This window comes from Coloeus monedula (genome assembly GCF_965178545.1).
Source record: "Coloeus monedula genome assembly, chromosome: 4".
Taxonomy (NCBI): Eukaryota; Metazoa; Chordata; class Aves; order Passeriformes; family Corvidae; genus Coloeus; species Coloeus monedula.
In genome coordinates, this window is record NC_138784.1 from 37919685 (window position 1) to 37934159 (window position 14475).

The 14475-nt window shown below is 38.5% G+C and overlaps 1 protein-coding gene across 2 annotated transcripts in view; it reads right to left on the reverse strand.

The window, feature by feature from the left end:
• Positions 1–867: 867 nt before the first annotated feature.
• The window catches only part of NAV3 (neuron navigator 3), a gene marked incomplete at both ends in the record, with an annotated part of 256615 nt that continues 243007 nt past the window's right edge, over positions 868–14475 (reverse strand). For both annotated transcript variants that reach the window (XM_082281105.1, XM_082281104.1), the window contains 10 exons: positions 868–987; positions 3152–3355; positions 6037–6155; positions 6808–7004; positions 7439–7510; positions 8342–8496; positions 10470–10705; positions 11432–11600; positions 11849–11944; positions 12584–12681. In XM_082281105.1, the coding sequence (XP_082137231.1) occupies positions 868–987; positions 3152–3355; positions 6037–6155; positions 6808–7004; positions 7439–7510; positions 8342–8496; positions 10470–10705; positions 11432–11600; positions 11849–11944; positions 12584–12681 (1466 nt within the window). The remainder of the gene's footprint in view (positions 988–3151; positions 3356–6036; positions 6156–6807; positions 7005–7438; positions 7511–8341; positions 8497–10469; positions 10706–11431; positions 11601–11848; positions 11945–12583; positions 12682–14475) is intronic.

The window sequence follows — 14475 nt, forward strand, 5'->3', positions numbered from 1 at the left end:
GAATTAAACCAACTGTAAAACTGTTCTAGAAATCTGTTTTAAGGCAGTGAGACAGCACCATAAGAAATGTTCCTTCTTTCACTGAAAAGGCTCAAACAAACGAAGCCCTAAAAAGCCTTTAATCAGTGTTGGTTAATAATTGGTAGAAAACCGTTGTTAAGGAGTGGGCAGGTGGTTAAAAAAGACCCTTGTGGTAAAAATAACTTTATAAAATCTGTGACTTGTGTACTAAAAACTTGATGAAGCGCATCACCGTGACCATGGCAGTTAGAATTAAATTGGCACTTATCCAGCATATCACAGTCATGTTTTCTGGTGATTGCACAATACTGTTTGTGCTTTCTGAGTTCCTATCATCTTTTACTCATTTTGGAATGGACAGTAGTGTATAACACAAACACCACTGCCGTCCTGTGACCAGCACCATGTGGCACAACAGAGGTTAGAAGATAATTAGGAGACTGCATTGTTCATGCAGCACCTCAGGGTAAACTAAAGGAAAAAAAAAACCCAAAGAAGTTTCACTGTAAACTTGTACAGAGAAACAGAGAGAGACAAAGAGAGAGAAGGAGGATAAGGGAAAAAAAATATTCCAGTTTGGCTAACACGTGTGCAATCTGCTCAGATGCCCTTGGTCTAGGGCACTTTCCAGTTGACAAATGGAGTCTCACTTGGCTCCATAGGTATTGAAATTAAACTAATTCAAGCTTTCCACTTCAATTTTTCTTCCTGACTTTGCAGAGTTAGGTCTCCTGCCTACCTACAACACACCATTCTTACTCAGAGACCTCGATGTGCTGCTTTAATACTGGCAGTGGTCTAGTGGAAACAGATTTTACCATCATCCTACAGCAAGATTTGTCCCTTTCAGAGGGTTGATTCAAGGGATGAATCCAAAATGTCGTCGTGGTGGCTGGTGCTATCACTGTCACAGCTCTGCGCACTCGAATAGTTGGCTGCCTCTTGAAGCCTCATTAGCATATTCATCTGAAAGAAGAAAGCAATGTTTACACAATCTCGTCTCATTTAATACTGCAGTGATCGTGTTAAAATTTAATTAAGCTCCCTTGCTGTATGAGGTGTGCTGGTATCTAGGTGAGAGACCATACAAAAGGATTTCAGAAAGAGCAGGGTGATAGTGGCTCCTATTGGCACTCTTTTCATTGCCTTCTGGTTTTTAAATAGAAGCTTAAAGGTCCAAAGAGGGACACAATGGAGCTGCCTGATAACTCTCTTAAATTCAGGGGTGAGGCCAGCTGCAGCTGCAACACTGGCAGAGGAAGGAAGCTGTATCTCAGCTGGACATCTGGGCCCATATTTGGAGACAGTCAAGCTTCCAGATAATTTTTGGATGGTGTAGATGATTACGCTGGAAAAGCAACTGAAAACATAATCACAGTAACATACCCCCTCTACAAGAGAAGGATGGGGAGGGAATGAGAAAGGGTGGACTGATGCCAGATGCTTCATAAATGACTCCCATCTGCTCTTGAGGGGCTGACCTCAGGAGGGGAACAGCAACAGATCCTCCTACCCAGGAGAGTAGAACCCCTCATAATTTAGGGATTACTGGTACCTGAAATCCATCTGAAAATCAGCAAATGGCAGCATTAAGACCCAGAAAATTACTTGGATGCTTGATGCCTAACTCTGTATAATGGTCAGGATTTTATTTATAAAGCATCCACTTCTGCCAGCATGCTAAGGACTGCAAGCAATGTTGAGAGTGTTTTAGTGTTTTTCAAGGAATAAATATGCTGTTGTTACAAAAAGCAATCAAAGAAAAATCAAAGAGAAAGATGCATTCTTATCTGTGTTTTAAACCCCTATTTCCAGTTTGTTTGGAAGTCCTTACGTCTCTATGCTTTCAGCTTGCACGGTGGAGTTTTCTCTAGGCACTGAACAGTGTTCAACACTTTTGGGTAGCTTTTGCTGAAGCTTTGATAGGTATCCCATGCTTGTGAACACAGAATACCTGCGGTGGGTGTTCAATACAGGTTGCACATGATGTGTCCTGTTTCCACAAGTGCAGTGTCTGTCCACCCATGAGCTCCACTGCAGGTGGGGGCAAACCCTCCAGTCACAATTTCCAAGCTTCTGGCATTTACTCAGGTACAGATGCTGACCACAGTGTGCAGGGAGCAGGGGTGAATGGACACTGAACTCAGGCTGCCCGTGTTTTCACCGTAGTGGAGACTATGCTGTGCTGGAAGCCTGTCCAATACACTCGCTCAAAGCCCAAATCACAGGGTCAAATTATCACCTGAAAGCTTATGGAATGGGAGAGGACCTCAAATTAGATGATTTTCTGCACTTCTTCAGGGTGCAAGGTCTGTTTTTGAACATGAAACAGTGAGGCTGAGGAACCATTTTCTTAACACTGATAAGAGTTAAATGCATTTTTCTCTAAGAAATTCCCTTTTCCAAGGGCTGCCTGTATTTTAGAAATACAGTTCTCTAAAATGCTATTTTGAATTATGATAAAGGCAGTCCACAGAGAAAGCACTACACAAGAATAGCAGTTCAACACATGCATTTTAATAGTCCATTATCAGAGGAGGCAATGGTAAACCCACATGTCTGGGATCACATTTAAATAAAACAAAGCATGGCATTGAGGGAAATCAATTTCTTATCATTTAATGCCACCACACTTGCATTCCTTTTACATTGAGACTGTTACACAGTCATCAGTTATCTTAAAATCTTCTGAGAAATGGGAGGATGGCTAATTTCTATTTTCACTAAATTCTCTATGATAGATAAGTTAGATAATGTGAATATCGCAGTCCTTCATTTGTATAATGTAGATGAAGACCCACCCAACGAAAAATGATGTTTTCATGATAAAATTGATTATAAGCTGCTGAAGAGTGGTACCCAAACAATGTAATGGTGAAGACCTGATACATGGTACCAGATACCAGGTACATCTGGGCAGATGGGAAATGCAAACAGTGTAAGGACAAATTAACATGTTGTTGATACATGCCTTCCTGCTTCCTTTCATTTTCAACATTCTTGTAAATTACAGGAGGATTAATTTTAAAAGCCTATTTTGCACAGTAGATTTTTACTGCACAGTGTACAGTTTAACATGTGAGAGTAAAGTGCATACTGAAAAGCCTTTTCCCAAAAGTTTGAATCTTACCAAGGGATCCCCCTCTGTATCAGTCTGTGGAACATGCTTAGATGTTGTTCCTTCTTTTGCTGATGCATAACCTTCATAACCAACATCTTCGGGTCTTAACTGAAGTAGTGATGGCCACTCATGCTGTAGAGTTGCAGAGCTCCATGGATAGGTATCAGCTACCCACTTGGAGGGATCCTCCCAGGGTGCCCTCTTACCGTACATCTATATTATGGATATAACACAGGTAAGTACTCTACAGAGTTTTCAGTACCAGTTGTAACAGCAGAAAAAGAAGTTATCACAAACATCTAAACCATTTTAGAAAGAGATCTGCTTTCAGATGTTCTCAGTACTCAGGTAAAATAAGACCTTAAGAAGACCTGATCATCTCCACTAACGCTCCTTCAATACACAGAGTGGCTGCAAGTTGGAAAACACTCAGTAACTAGTGACACTTGTAGACAACAGCAAGTTCTTGATACAGTGTGAAATGAGACCTCCAGGTAATTTGCTTAAAGCATATCAGTGAAATTAACACAGACCTATCAAAAGCATTCAGGTTAATTGGATTTTGTTTCAAGTGAATTAGAAGGTGGCAGTACAGATTGTTCACTTCTCCTAGTAAAATGAGATGCTGAATCAGATGTCTGTCCACATCCTAAGTGTGAGAACTTTTAGAAGGTCAAGAGAAGAACTTCACAAGGGATGTATTTTTCCTTACTATGAAACATAAAATGCTTATGAATCTGGGAGGAGGACAGAGGAAGTAAAAATGAGAATACTGTAATTATAGGATATCTGGTAGCTTCCTCACTAAAATGCATCCCTGTCTGTATTGCTGTTCACAAGCAACAAGTTAACTGAGAACCCCTTGGCTGCTGCTTTAAAGATTTCTTTTAGCAGTGACAATGACACACTGGGATGGGAAGCCATTCACCAGGGCTTTTTGTAATTTCTCCCATCTCGAACAGCCTCACACCATCCAAGAACACCCTGCTATTGGCAGGGCATGTACTCATGGAGGATATAGGTGGGCCGCACTCCTAAAGGGATTATAAGAGGGGAGGACTTTAGTGATAAAGGCAGAGTGATGAGTTGTGCTTATCACTGCAACACCTGCTGCCAGGAACTTGCTGAATGCAGAGCTCAGGTTAGGCAGCCAAGTTCCCTGTATTAGGCACAGAGGTACTCAGACTCTTTCTGCCCTACACTGAGGCTAGGTTGCTAAAACAGAGTTCTGCCTAAATAAGCCAAGAGAAATGTTCCTCAGGCAGGTAGCAGCCTAACTCCAGACTGTAGCACTTCCCTTATCTGAGATTAATAGCAACTAAACCTTTTCTGGAATCTAGAGCAAGGCTTGTAAATCCTATGTCTGACAAGTGAGTTTGCAAAGTACCTGACTAGAAAGGCAGTTTTTATCCATCTTTGGTTCCAGGAGCACTAAATTATATGATATAAAGGATTTCTGTTTATTATTAATAACTTTATTCTATGGAAGCCATCCAAAGCAGCTAAAAATTGGTACAGCTCATGAAACAAACATATTTTCTTCTATATGCTGCCATCTTCTGCTCCACAACTGAAGTTTTCATTTAAGCAGTTACCCCGTATGCTTGGGAAAATATGAGCATGAAGAATACCACTGCATTTTTATAGCTGGTCTAAACAAGTGCTGTTAATCTCACTGTGACTGTTATATCAAATGTTTGGCAGTATTCTGTACAAGGCATAAACACTGTAATTCCCAGAGAGATAAGCAGTTTTTGGAAAGCATGAGATATTCAACAGGCAAGATTCTAAACCTCCATCGCATCAGTATGTCACTGTGTCAATACAGGTGATAAAGAAACTGCAGCTGCTTACATAGCTCTTTGCCTAGTCCATAACAATCCCCTCTGCACTGTGTAGTAATTTCTTTCAGTGTAATGTGTGGAACAAAATGCCTTTCCACAAAGCATCTTTTTAGAGGACGTAGAATTGCAGTGCATAAACAGAAAAAAGGAAAAAGGGAGAAAGCCAATTAAAGATAGGAGGGGAAATACAAAAAAAAAAAGAATGGATTAATGTAAATATTTAGGCTTGCTCCAGAGATATGGAACTATCTGAAATCCTAACCTCCTCTGGTACAACCCGGAGTTATCCTTCTGGGGAAGACCTCATTGCAGCCTTCCAGTACTTGAAGGGGCTTGTAAAAAAGAGGGGGAACAACATTTTAATGGAGGCAGATAGTGATAGGACAAGGGAGAATGGTTATAAACTAAGACAGGAGAGATTTAGATTAGATGTTAGGAAAAATTCTTTACTCAGAGGGTGGTGAGGCATTGGAACAAGTTGCCCAGAGAGGTTGTGGATGCCACATCCCTGGAAGTGTTTAAGGCCAGGAATTAGATGATCTTCTAGGTCCCTTCCAATCCAAGCCTTTCTATGATTCTATGAAAACATCCTTGCTCACAGCTTTTCCCCACATGCCTGTGTATCTAACAGTCTATGTAGGTGGTAGGAGGATTACACAGACCAAAGCTATTTTCTTGCACTAGTGTAAAGCCTATTAACCATTCCATTTAGGGGTAAGCTGAGCCTGCCTTGACTCAGGGAGACAATCTGAGCTGTATTTAGCCATGCTGGGAACTCTTTAAACAATGGAAAAACCCCCACCTTCCTCCAGTCACAAAGAAAACCTCTTCATAAAATACAAGATATGTTAGTGCTGGAGCAAACAAAGCCAAATTATATATCAGAGCAAGAGCAGGTCAAAAGGAATTTGAGTCTGCCTTCTACAACTCCTCCAAAGAGTTTCCTCTTGCAAATGCAACAACATTCATACCAGGATGCATTGTTTAAAAATAGCTTGGAGAAAGCCTTTGAAAGCAATCAAAAAAATTTCTAGGAAACAAATGAAATACCTGAAGTCCTTCTCTCACAGCTTCCAGAAGATATGGAACCAGGGAATAGTTCCAAAGGTCTGTGAACCACACTCTGGAGCCATCAACATCCATAGGGCAAGGGAGGAAGAGACGGGGACCTGAGCAGTCAAGTTGTATATTAAAAAAGGTAGAACTAGGAAACACACTTAAAATAATCTTCTCAAAATTAAAAGAGCAGTACTGGAACAAGCTCAAGGTAAGAGAATACTAAAACAGGACTACATTAAAGGAGCTAACAGTCTTCTGTTATTAAAAATGAACTTGTGGTTATATTCCTTAGAAATTTGCTGATAAAAAACTGGTGTCATTTAGTTCAATTTTAGGGCCTGATGAACACTTACAAAGCTATGTAAAAGCTGACATCTTTGCTAACGTAGTAATTCCATTAAAAGACCTCAGGTATAAGGGTTTTTATTGCTGTAATTATACTGCAGTGTGAAAGCAGGGGAAAAAAATAAGGCTTAGGAAAGTTACTCTTGGGGTAATTTCTTTTAAATTTAGTTTTAAAAATTGTGATATTTTACTTGAAAGTATTTAGCAACAAAGGAAGCTCTACCAGGAAATATATATACTCTCTCATTAAACTTTCCATTTTCTTTTCAGTCTTGATGACAACTAGACAAATTCCCTATACCTATGTGGTACTTCCCATTGAGACACGGCAACTTTAAAAAAAAAAAAAATTCTTCACAAATCTCTAAAATTCTCAGCCTGCATCCTTATTTCAAACCATTCTACCAGTGGACTCACCAATGGTTACATCTGAAGAGCTGTGCGTTTCTAGGAAGCTGTTGAGATGATGCCATGTTTTAGGGATCCAGTCAATGATTTTCATAAGCTCATTATTGCGTATGTTCTTTTCTATTTCAGTTTCAATCAGTTTCCTTCTCAGATATCTGCCTAAGAAACCTTTAACAGGCTCTGTGTGATTAGCACACAGCACCCACCTGGGTAGAAGAGATAAATGTCAAGCAGCCATGAATAGAAAATACATTATTTCCTCTTAAACATATAGATAAAAGTAATATCATAAGCTTCCAAGTCTCATTAGTCAGCAAGTATAACACTGCTCCAATAAACCTCATTACTGTTCACTGTTTCCACAGAGCCATTTCAGGTTCCAGCAGGAATTCAAGACACTGCCGAAGACAAATGAAATGCAGGAATGCAATCATCTTCAGCAACTTGCTAGAGGTGCCAGGCAGTATTTTATTTCTTTTACTTTTCCCCAACACCATTCAGAGACCCATCAATAGAGGAGAGACACTGAAACTAAAATACTTTACTGTGATGAGACACAAGACCAATATTTGTCAAAGAACTGGGCTTAGAAGCAGGGAGCTGTGCAAACATGGCCACAGTAAATACAGAGTGAATGTACCTGAAATTGTGATGCATCTCCAGATTTGGTGAAGAAGAAACTCCCTGGTTCATGGTTCCAATAATATAGGGACTGGAAAGATAAAAGCAGTAAGATTTTTTGAGGGAGAATTTATTCAAATATTCGAAGTATATTCCTTATTTTCTGCACTAGGCCAATTTCAAGAGTCTCTGGATGTATTGTAGTCATACATTTAAAATATTTCTGAGGTACCCTTTTTAAAATGCTTATTGTACAATTTCCCTCTTTGCATATATGTAGTTTACTAGCGCTCATCTGAAAAAATAAATGAAGCAACCCTGTCTTAATGTAACTCATAATTTGGCAGTAGGCTTAGCTTTTTAATTTCAAAAGCCAGTGAATGTCATGAGACATTGCATGCAACGATTTTATGAAGGGAAGTCCCTCTGATGTCACCTTTACAGCAGAAATAACCAATGTTACACAGCAGTAAAAGTTCTAGAAAACATTATTTTTACTCTTGCTTGAGAGTAAAGGACAGTCAGCCAACTTTGTACTTATGCACTGCTCCAGGAAAACTATGGGAAGGGCAAATCTGCTAGAAACACAGCTGCTTCTGCATGGCATGGTTTATCCCAAATTCCACACTTACAAAGTGTAAGCTGTTCTCATGGTACTAATGAGAAGTGTTTATGTACATTCTTAAATTTCATGGTACATTTACATCTTACTGAGAAGCATGGGAGTCATGTAAATGAAGTGAAGGAGCCAACTAAGTACTTGGCTGAAGAGGGTTAAAATTATTGAAGCACGTAACAGCCTTGCAGATGGCCTATGGGAGTCTAAATGTTCACTGGGACATATTATTTTGCAAAATAACAAAGAGCTTTTACTGTTTTAATTGCAAAACAAGTGCAAGGAGAGAGAAGAGGTAATACCTACCATTTATTGTATTTACAGTTGAGGAAACCATTGAAGATATCACTTAGTGAACTGATGTGGTGGAGGTTATCAAGAATTATGACGACAGGGAGGTCAGCACCATTGTTGTCAGCACTGCATTGCTCAGCTAGGTTTGCTAGATATTGTCGCAGATCCTTCCATAGAATTAGTAAGAAAACAAAAATAAAATCACAAAAAAATGCCCCAAGCCCAGAAAAGATTAATTCAATTAGACCATAGATGTAATTTCACTGGAAAAAAATTTGGGAAGATAAAATGACTGCTGAAGAGATTTCCTTCTGTGAATCGATCACTCAGCTGGATCGGCACATGCAGGAAACCATGCTGCTTATAGAGGGCAACACTGAACCACATCCTAGGAAAAACAAAAGTGCTAAACACAAGGCAAATGACTGAAGCATTCTGAGTTGGTGGATATATTCCTTAGAAATTTGCTGATAAAATAGCTTATCTCCAGAGGAAAATAGTTTGCAATAAAGTATGCCATTTCCAATGGGCTGAGATACTCACATTAATTTTCGGACCTTTGTTCTTACGAATGCCACATTCATATAACAAAAAACCCCACCACACTGTCACACAATTTCAGTATATTGAACTGCTGCTTTAGATATCTCATTTCAGCACTCTCACTGAAAATCTGGCTGCCCTCTTGAGGATGCTTTATCACACCTCATAATAAAATTTGTGGTGTAAATTCTTTCCTGTCAGCTGTCTGGCTGCTGTTTAGTGTGGAAGTAAAAGAGAGCTTTCTGTAACCAAAACATTTCATATTTTTGTCAACACTTTGTTGCTATTGAGGATCTGGGCTAGTCAAGTTTTACAGCTGTATCTCTAGAGGTATCTAATTTTGTCAGGGTTGGAGATACTCAGTATCATGGACAAAGTTCCTATTGACATTTTATTTTCTGGATCAGGGATAGCAGAATCTTTTCTTCTTTAATGTGAACATGCACCTTTTTTATTTCAAGAAAGATTTTTCTTTGCCTTTTTATGATCAGGTGTCTCTCAGGGAACATTATGGGTTTCTTCCATGGAATAGTACCATCTGTATTGTACCCTTGGTATTTGACAATGTTGTTTTTTGGGTTTTTTTTGTTACTAACTCAAAAGTTCTACATAAATTCTGATAGAAGTAAAGGAAAAGGGGAAAAAGCCCCCAACCAATCCAATCCCAAAACCAACAGCCAAACACCAAAACACACAGATCAAGCAATTTACCAGAAATCCAAAAGCTTGTTCTTTTGTGGGACAATTTTCTTTACAGATGTGTATGATATAACAAAAACATAAACACATTCCCTGCCAAAGTAAATGGCATCACAAATCCTCTGTACAAAGACAGTGAAAAGCAGTTATTTTTGCCAGAATGGTCCTCTTGCCCCTTTGGGATCTTCCTCCTTCTTACATTATGTTAGCATTCACTATGTTCCGTGCAAATCAGAAAGCTTGGGGCAACCCTTTCATTTTTTTTCCCCCCAGGTACCAAGTTAGGAGTACACCCAATTCAGGACAGCCAAGTGAATAGCCTTATCTGTGGCTAGCACAGTAGTCGTGCTAGAAGCCTGATAATCTGAGCTATGTAAATCATTCAGAATGTGACATGATGTGTGAGGCAATTTCAGTATGGTCAGCTTCCTCACTGATGCACACCAGAAATCATGATGGTTTTATTTCTCCAGTGTTGATTAAGAAACTGAGCCCAAGACAGTAATTCCAAATCCTCACTTTGAAATCTTTGTTAACAAAGGCTGATTTCATCATAATAAAAAAGCAAGTTACACTAGTATTACTATATATCCAACCTTCTGACAAAGAAATTACAGACACTCCAAAAATTTAATTTACATAGGAGTTGGACTCTGCATCTACACTTAAAGTGGGTTTCCTCAAGAGGGAGAAAATTGAGTCTTCCTTGACAGTGCTTCAGTGGTTTGTTTAGAACAGAAAGATCTGGCCCCTATCATCACTGGGATTGGAGACTGAATTCTTGTAGGAAGAAATGCTAACTGAGCAGCAAAAGACAATATTAACACAAATTAATAGAATCTGTTCTGCATCATCGCTATGAACTGAGCAATAGGTTATGTTTTCAACTGTAACTTACCTTGCTTGATTTGTGATCTATGTTAAAAGTTGCAATTGCATCCTCAGTTTTTTTTCTGCCAGATTTAGTTATAATATATTCAGCCAGCCTGTTAGCTAAATAGGTCTTTCCTGTGCCACTGGGTCCCGACAGAATAATTCTGCGATGCTCCATCAGTAAATTAAAGTACCGTTGGGTAATTGTCTTAGGAATTAATGTGTCAAACACAAAACTATCCAAACTGTTTTCTTCCACTCCTGGGGATAAAAGAAAAGAAAAATGGCCTGTCTTATCCTTGCTAAGGTAGTAATTTGGCCCAGCACCTGATGGTATCAGTGCTATGCCCAAAGCAAGGTAAGTTACATCTTAAATCAAATCCCTACTAAGGACTTCTTTGCTGTGGAATTACTGATATACTTCCACAAAAATTAAACAGCAGTAGTGAGTTGAGATGAGTGGGAGAGATGCAATCAAAATAAATGTGAAGAGAAGGCTCAGTGAGGCAAAGATACGTTTCAGACATTACTGGCAACGATGACAAAAAAAAGGTCAAAGTGACAGCCACAAGGGTTACCAGTTGTCACACCGATGTATGTAAAGTTCCCCTGAAGGTCCCCTCTCCCCTCCAATAGCAAATCCCTAGAGCTTTTGAAATGTTTAGAACTTTTCCTGTGAAACTGAATAAAGCATAAATATTTCTCATAGTAATCTCTGTTTTGGGTTTCGTTTTTTTGCCACTGTTTAGAAATCTGTACTTTGGTGTGATTTGGCAGTCAGGCAGGGGAGAACAGATATCCCTAGATTTCCCTCAAAAGGCTGCAGTGCAATAGTTACTATGCAATGTCTTACAGACAGTTTATGTGATAAATGTGTCCTCAAACTAGAGACAATAAAGATCAGGTGTAAGAAAAACTAATATGAAAGGATAGGGAACTGCAGTGTAGGACTCTACAGTACCTGCAGAAGTATTCTTTGGGTTTTACCTTTCAGGTTCACAGTGATGACGTTATTATCTCCAACCAGATATCCACAAGGCAGCAGTTCAGGCACTTCTAGGCTATGGGCTCTAATTACATCCCCTATACAGTAGCTAGCAATGCAGTCAGAGCTTAAACCCAGGCTAGTAGTTGGATCCACTCGAAAAATATACTCCTGAAATTATATGAAAACATAAAACATAAAAATATTTACTGAATGAAAGCAATTTGGAAAACTGCCTGTAGTCATAAGAAAAAGAACAGCGACATTAAGAATAAAGCTTAATAGTGGTGTTAACTATATATCAAAAAAAACCTCAAACCAAACCAAAAACTTGGCAAGACAACTCAAAGAATATAGAAATTTTCTAGCATGAAACAGAAAATTGTAATAATACTTAAGCTAATTTTTCAGTGTCTTACCTTAAAGAGACGTCTGATTACACCATCTAAAACATCCCACTTTGTTTTTCCACTGACTCCAATTGATCCTATCAGGTATGCATGTGGCTTTTGATCCTGGAAAGAGAGATTTTTGGAAACTAGACTAAATTTGGTGCTAATTCGTTTTCTATGAAGATCCATAGTTTTCCCAATGCAGAATAAGAATATTATTTAGAATATGATGTTACAATTTTGGTAATAATCTCTGTGCCAGAAATAGGCATAGATTGTATTACTTTGGTACATCTTTATAAAGAAGGGAATACAGAATCTTGTTCTGCTCTTTGATTGCATCTGTGTCTTTAAAGAGATGACTAAAAATAAAGGTTGCACTGTATTTATAATTTTTTTAACACAGAACATGAAAACACGACAATGCAATTTCTCAGCAGCAAATTCACAGTTGCACCCTAAGGAGTCCAAGGCATAGATCTAACTTATAATGACTTTAAATGGAGATAGAAGTCTCAGGACATCCTATTACTAATTAAACTGAAAATTGGTAGTGTCTAAGCTACCACAAAGGCAGAATGAGGCCATACAACATTAGTCTATAGAATGTGCCTCCCTGTATTGAGCATATATGACAGAGAAGAGAGCTGTTACCTATAGGAAATTTCCCTTCAGTTCCTTGCTTAAAATACCGAAAAAAATGGAGCTACTACGTTCCAGCATTTGCTTGAGCTATAATTCTGCTCTGGGTAATGCACTTACCTTGGCTCGACTATAGCCCTTGTTTATAGTGACTAAGATTTTGACACTATGACCATCTTTGTGGAGTGCTCCATCAGTGACATCATCCAACAAAATATCTGCATTAAAAGAAGGGAAGTGATCAGTCTGACAAATCACATCAATTCTGTTCACATCATTAGTTCAATGTTTGTTCAAAGGATTTTTTGGTTAAAAAGAAAGGCTGCCATGACAACAACTTGCAATTGTTATAATCTGTACTTATTCCTAATTCACCATTTCTGTTGGAGGTGACAAAAAAGTTACCAGTTGTCAATTTTTGAAGGAACATTAGGAGTTTTAATCATGTAAAAATGAATAGAGAATCCACAAATAAATAAAATCTTGCATTATAGTCTTGTCTTTGCTTTTCCTCTTGGAACATTTTCAAAATTACAGTATGTTCACAAAGTAATGTTGTTTAAAAACTAAATTAAGTTTATGTCTTTGGGCACTCAGTTGTCACCTTTAGAATGTTTTAAGAAGAGAAAACAAGAAATCCTTGCATTGATTTTTTTGCTGTTAAGTAAAACAGCATTTAACTTCACTTTCCAGATGATTCCTTTATCTTCTGTACATATGGCATGGATAGAAACTTTTTCACCTCCACTAGAAAACCACTTTGGATTCCTCCAGAATATGGGACTCTATTTTCAGCCATTCCTCTAAGGAAAGGTTTCATTTTTCTTGGACGTAAAGAGTGATTTTGATCTGCTCTGCACCTCTGCTTCTACCACTTCATTAACTCCTAAAATGAGAAAGTTGATGTATTTCTATTAAAGGCTGGGCCTACAGCTTTATTGCAAGTGATAAAACTGCTGCTTTCTTCTAGAAGTTCTCTCTGAGGTTTTACTGTTAGACATTTAAACTAACTATAAAATTAGATGAGATTATGGATTTGCATTTTCTTCAAATTTGCATTTTCTTCAAAGGCCAGCACAGTAATCCACTAACCTAAGCCCTGTTCGTTCTTAGTCTGAAAAACATTGACTTCATGACATAGTCTGCACAAGGTCAGATTTCAGCCAAATTAAATGAGGTCCCAGTAAGATTCAGTCACAGTTCAAAGGAAAACCAAAGAAGGCTTATGAATATAATTTCAATTAATGTATTAAAAAATTAGCTTTCATGTAAAAAGTTTGATAATTACATCCAGATCTAGAATGCAGATTCTGCTTTTTTTTTTTAAATTCATTGAACAAAGAACCATTTTTTTCTTTTTTTGTGAGCTTTAATAAATCTATGCTTGCTTTTTTCCAGGCACAGTTTTTCTGCGTCACCACTGAATGTTTCACTTCACTTGTCTTGTGTTTTGGCACATTTGACAAACCTTTGAGCAAATCTAAGAGCTTTGATAATATCATAGTTTGTCTGAGGGCAAATGATGGTACAACTGATGCCCCTGTGAAATTTTTCTATCTCTAAATGACCCTTATGTAGCCCTTTAAATTAATTCCTCTTTAAGTCTTTAGGAACGAGGAACCACTCTGTAGCAAAAGAACAAATTTCGCTTTATAAGAGCTCTCTCTCTCACTGATACAAGGGGCTTAGAAGATGCCCAAGGGCCTCTAATTTCATGGTGGTACTAATTGTTTTAATTACCCCCTGCCAGGTCTGCTTTTTAGGCATGCTATGATCACTTCAGTTCAATTCTTGTCTGAGCTCTGGCACTCTGGGCCAGTCTTATATTTGTCCTTGTTTGCTCCTTTCACTCCAGCGACTGACTGAAAGAGGGGTGTCTGTAACCATCAAACCCCTTCCCAGCTTGCCACTCACACTGATCTGGAGGGTATCATCATACCCTTAGAAAGTGACAGTGGATAGCTTTGGTCATTTACAGATGACCATCACTGATGGGAGACATTGCTTCCAGA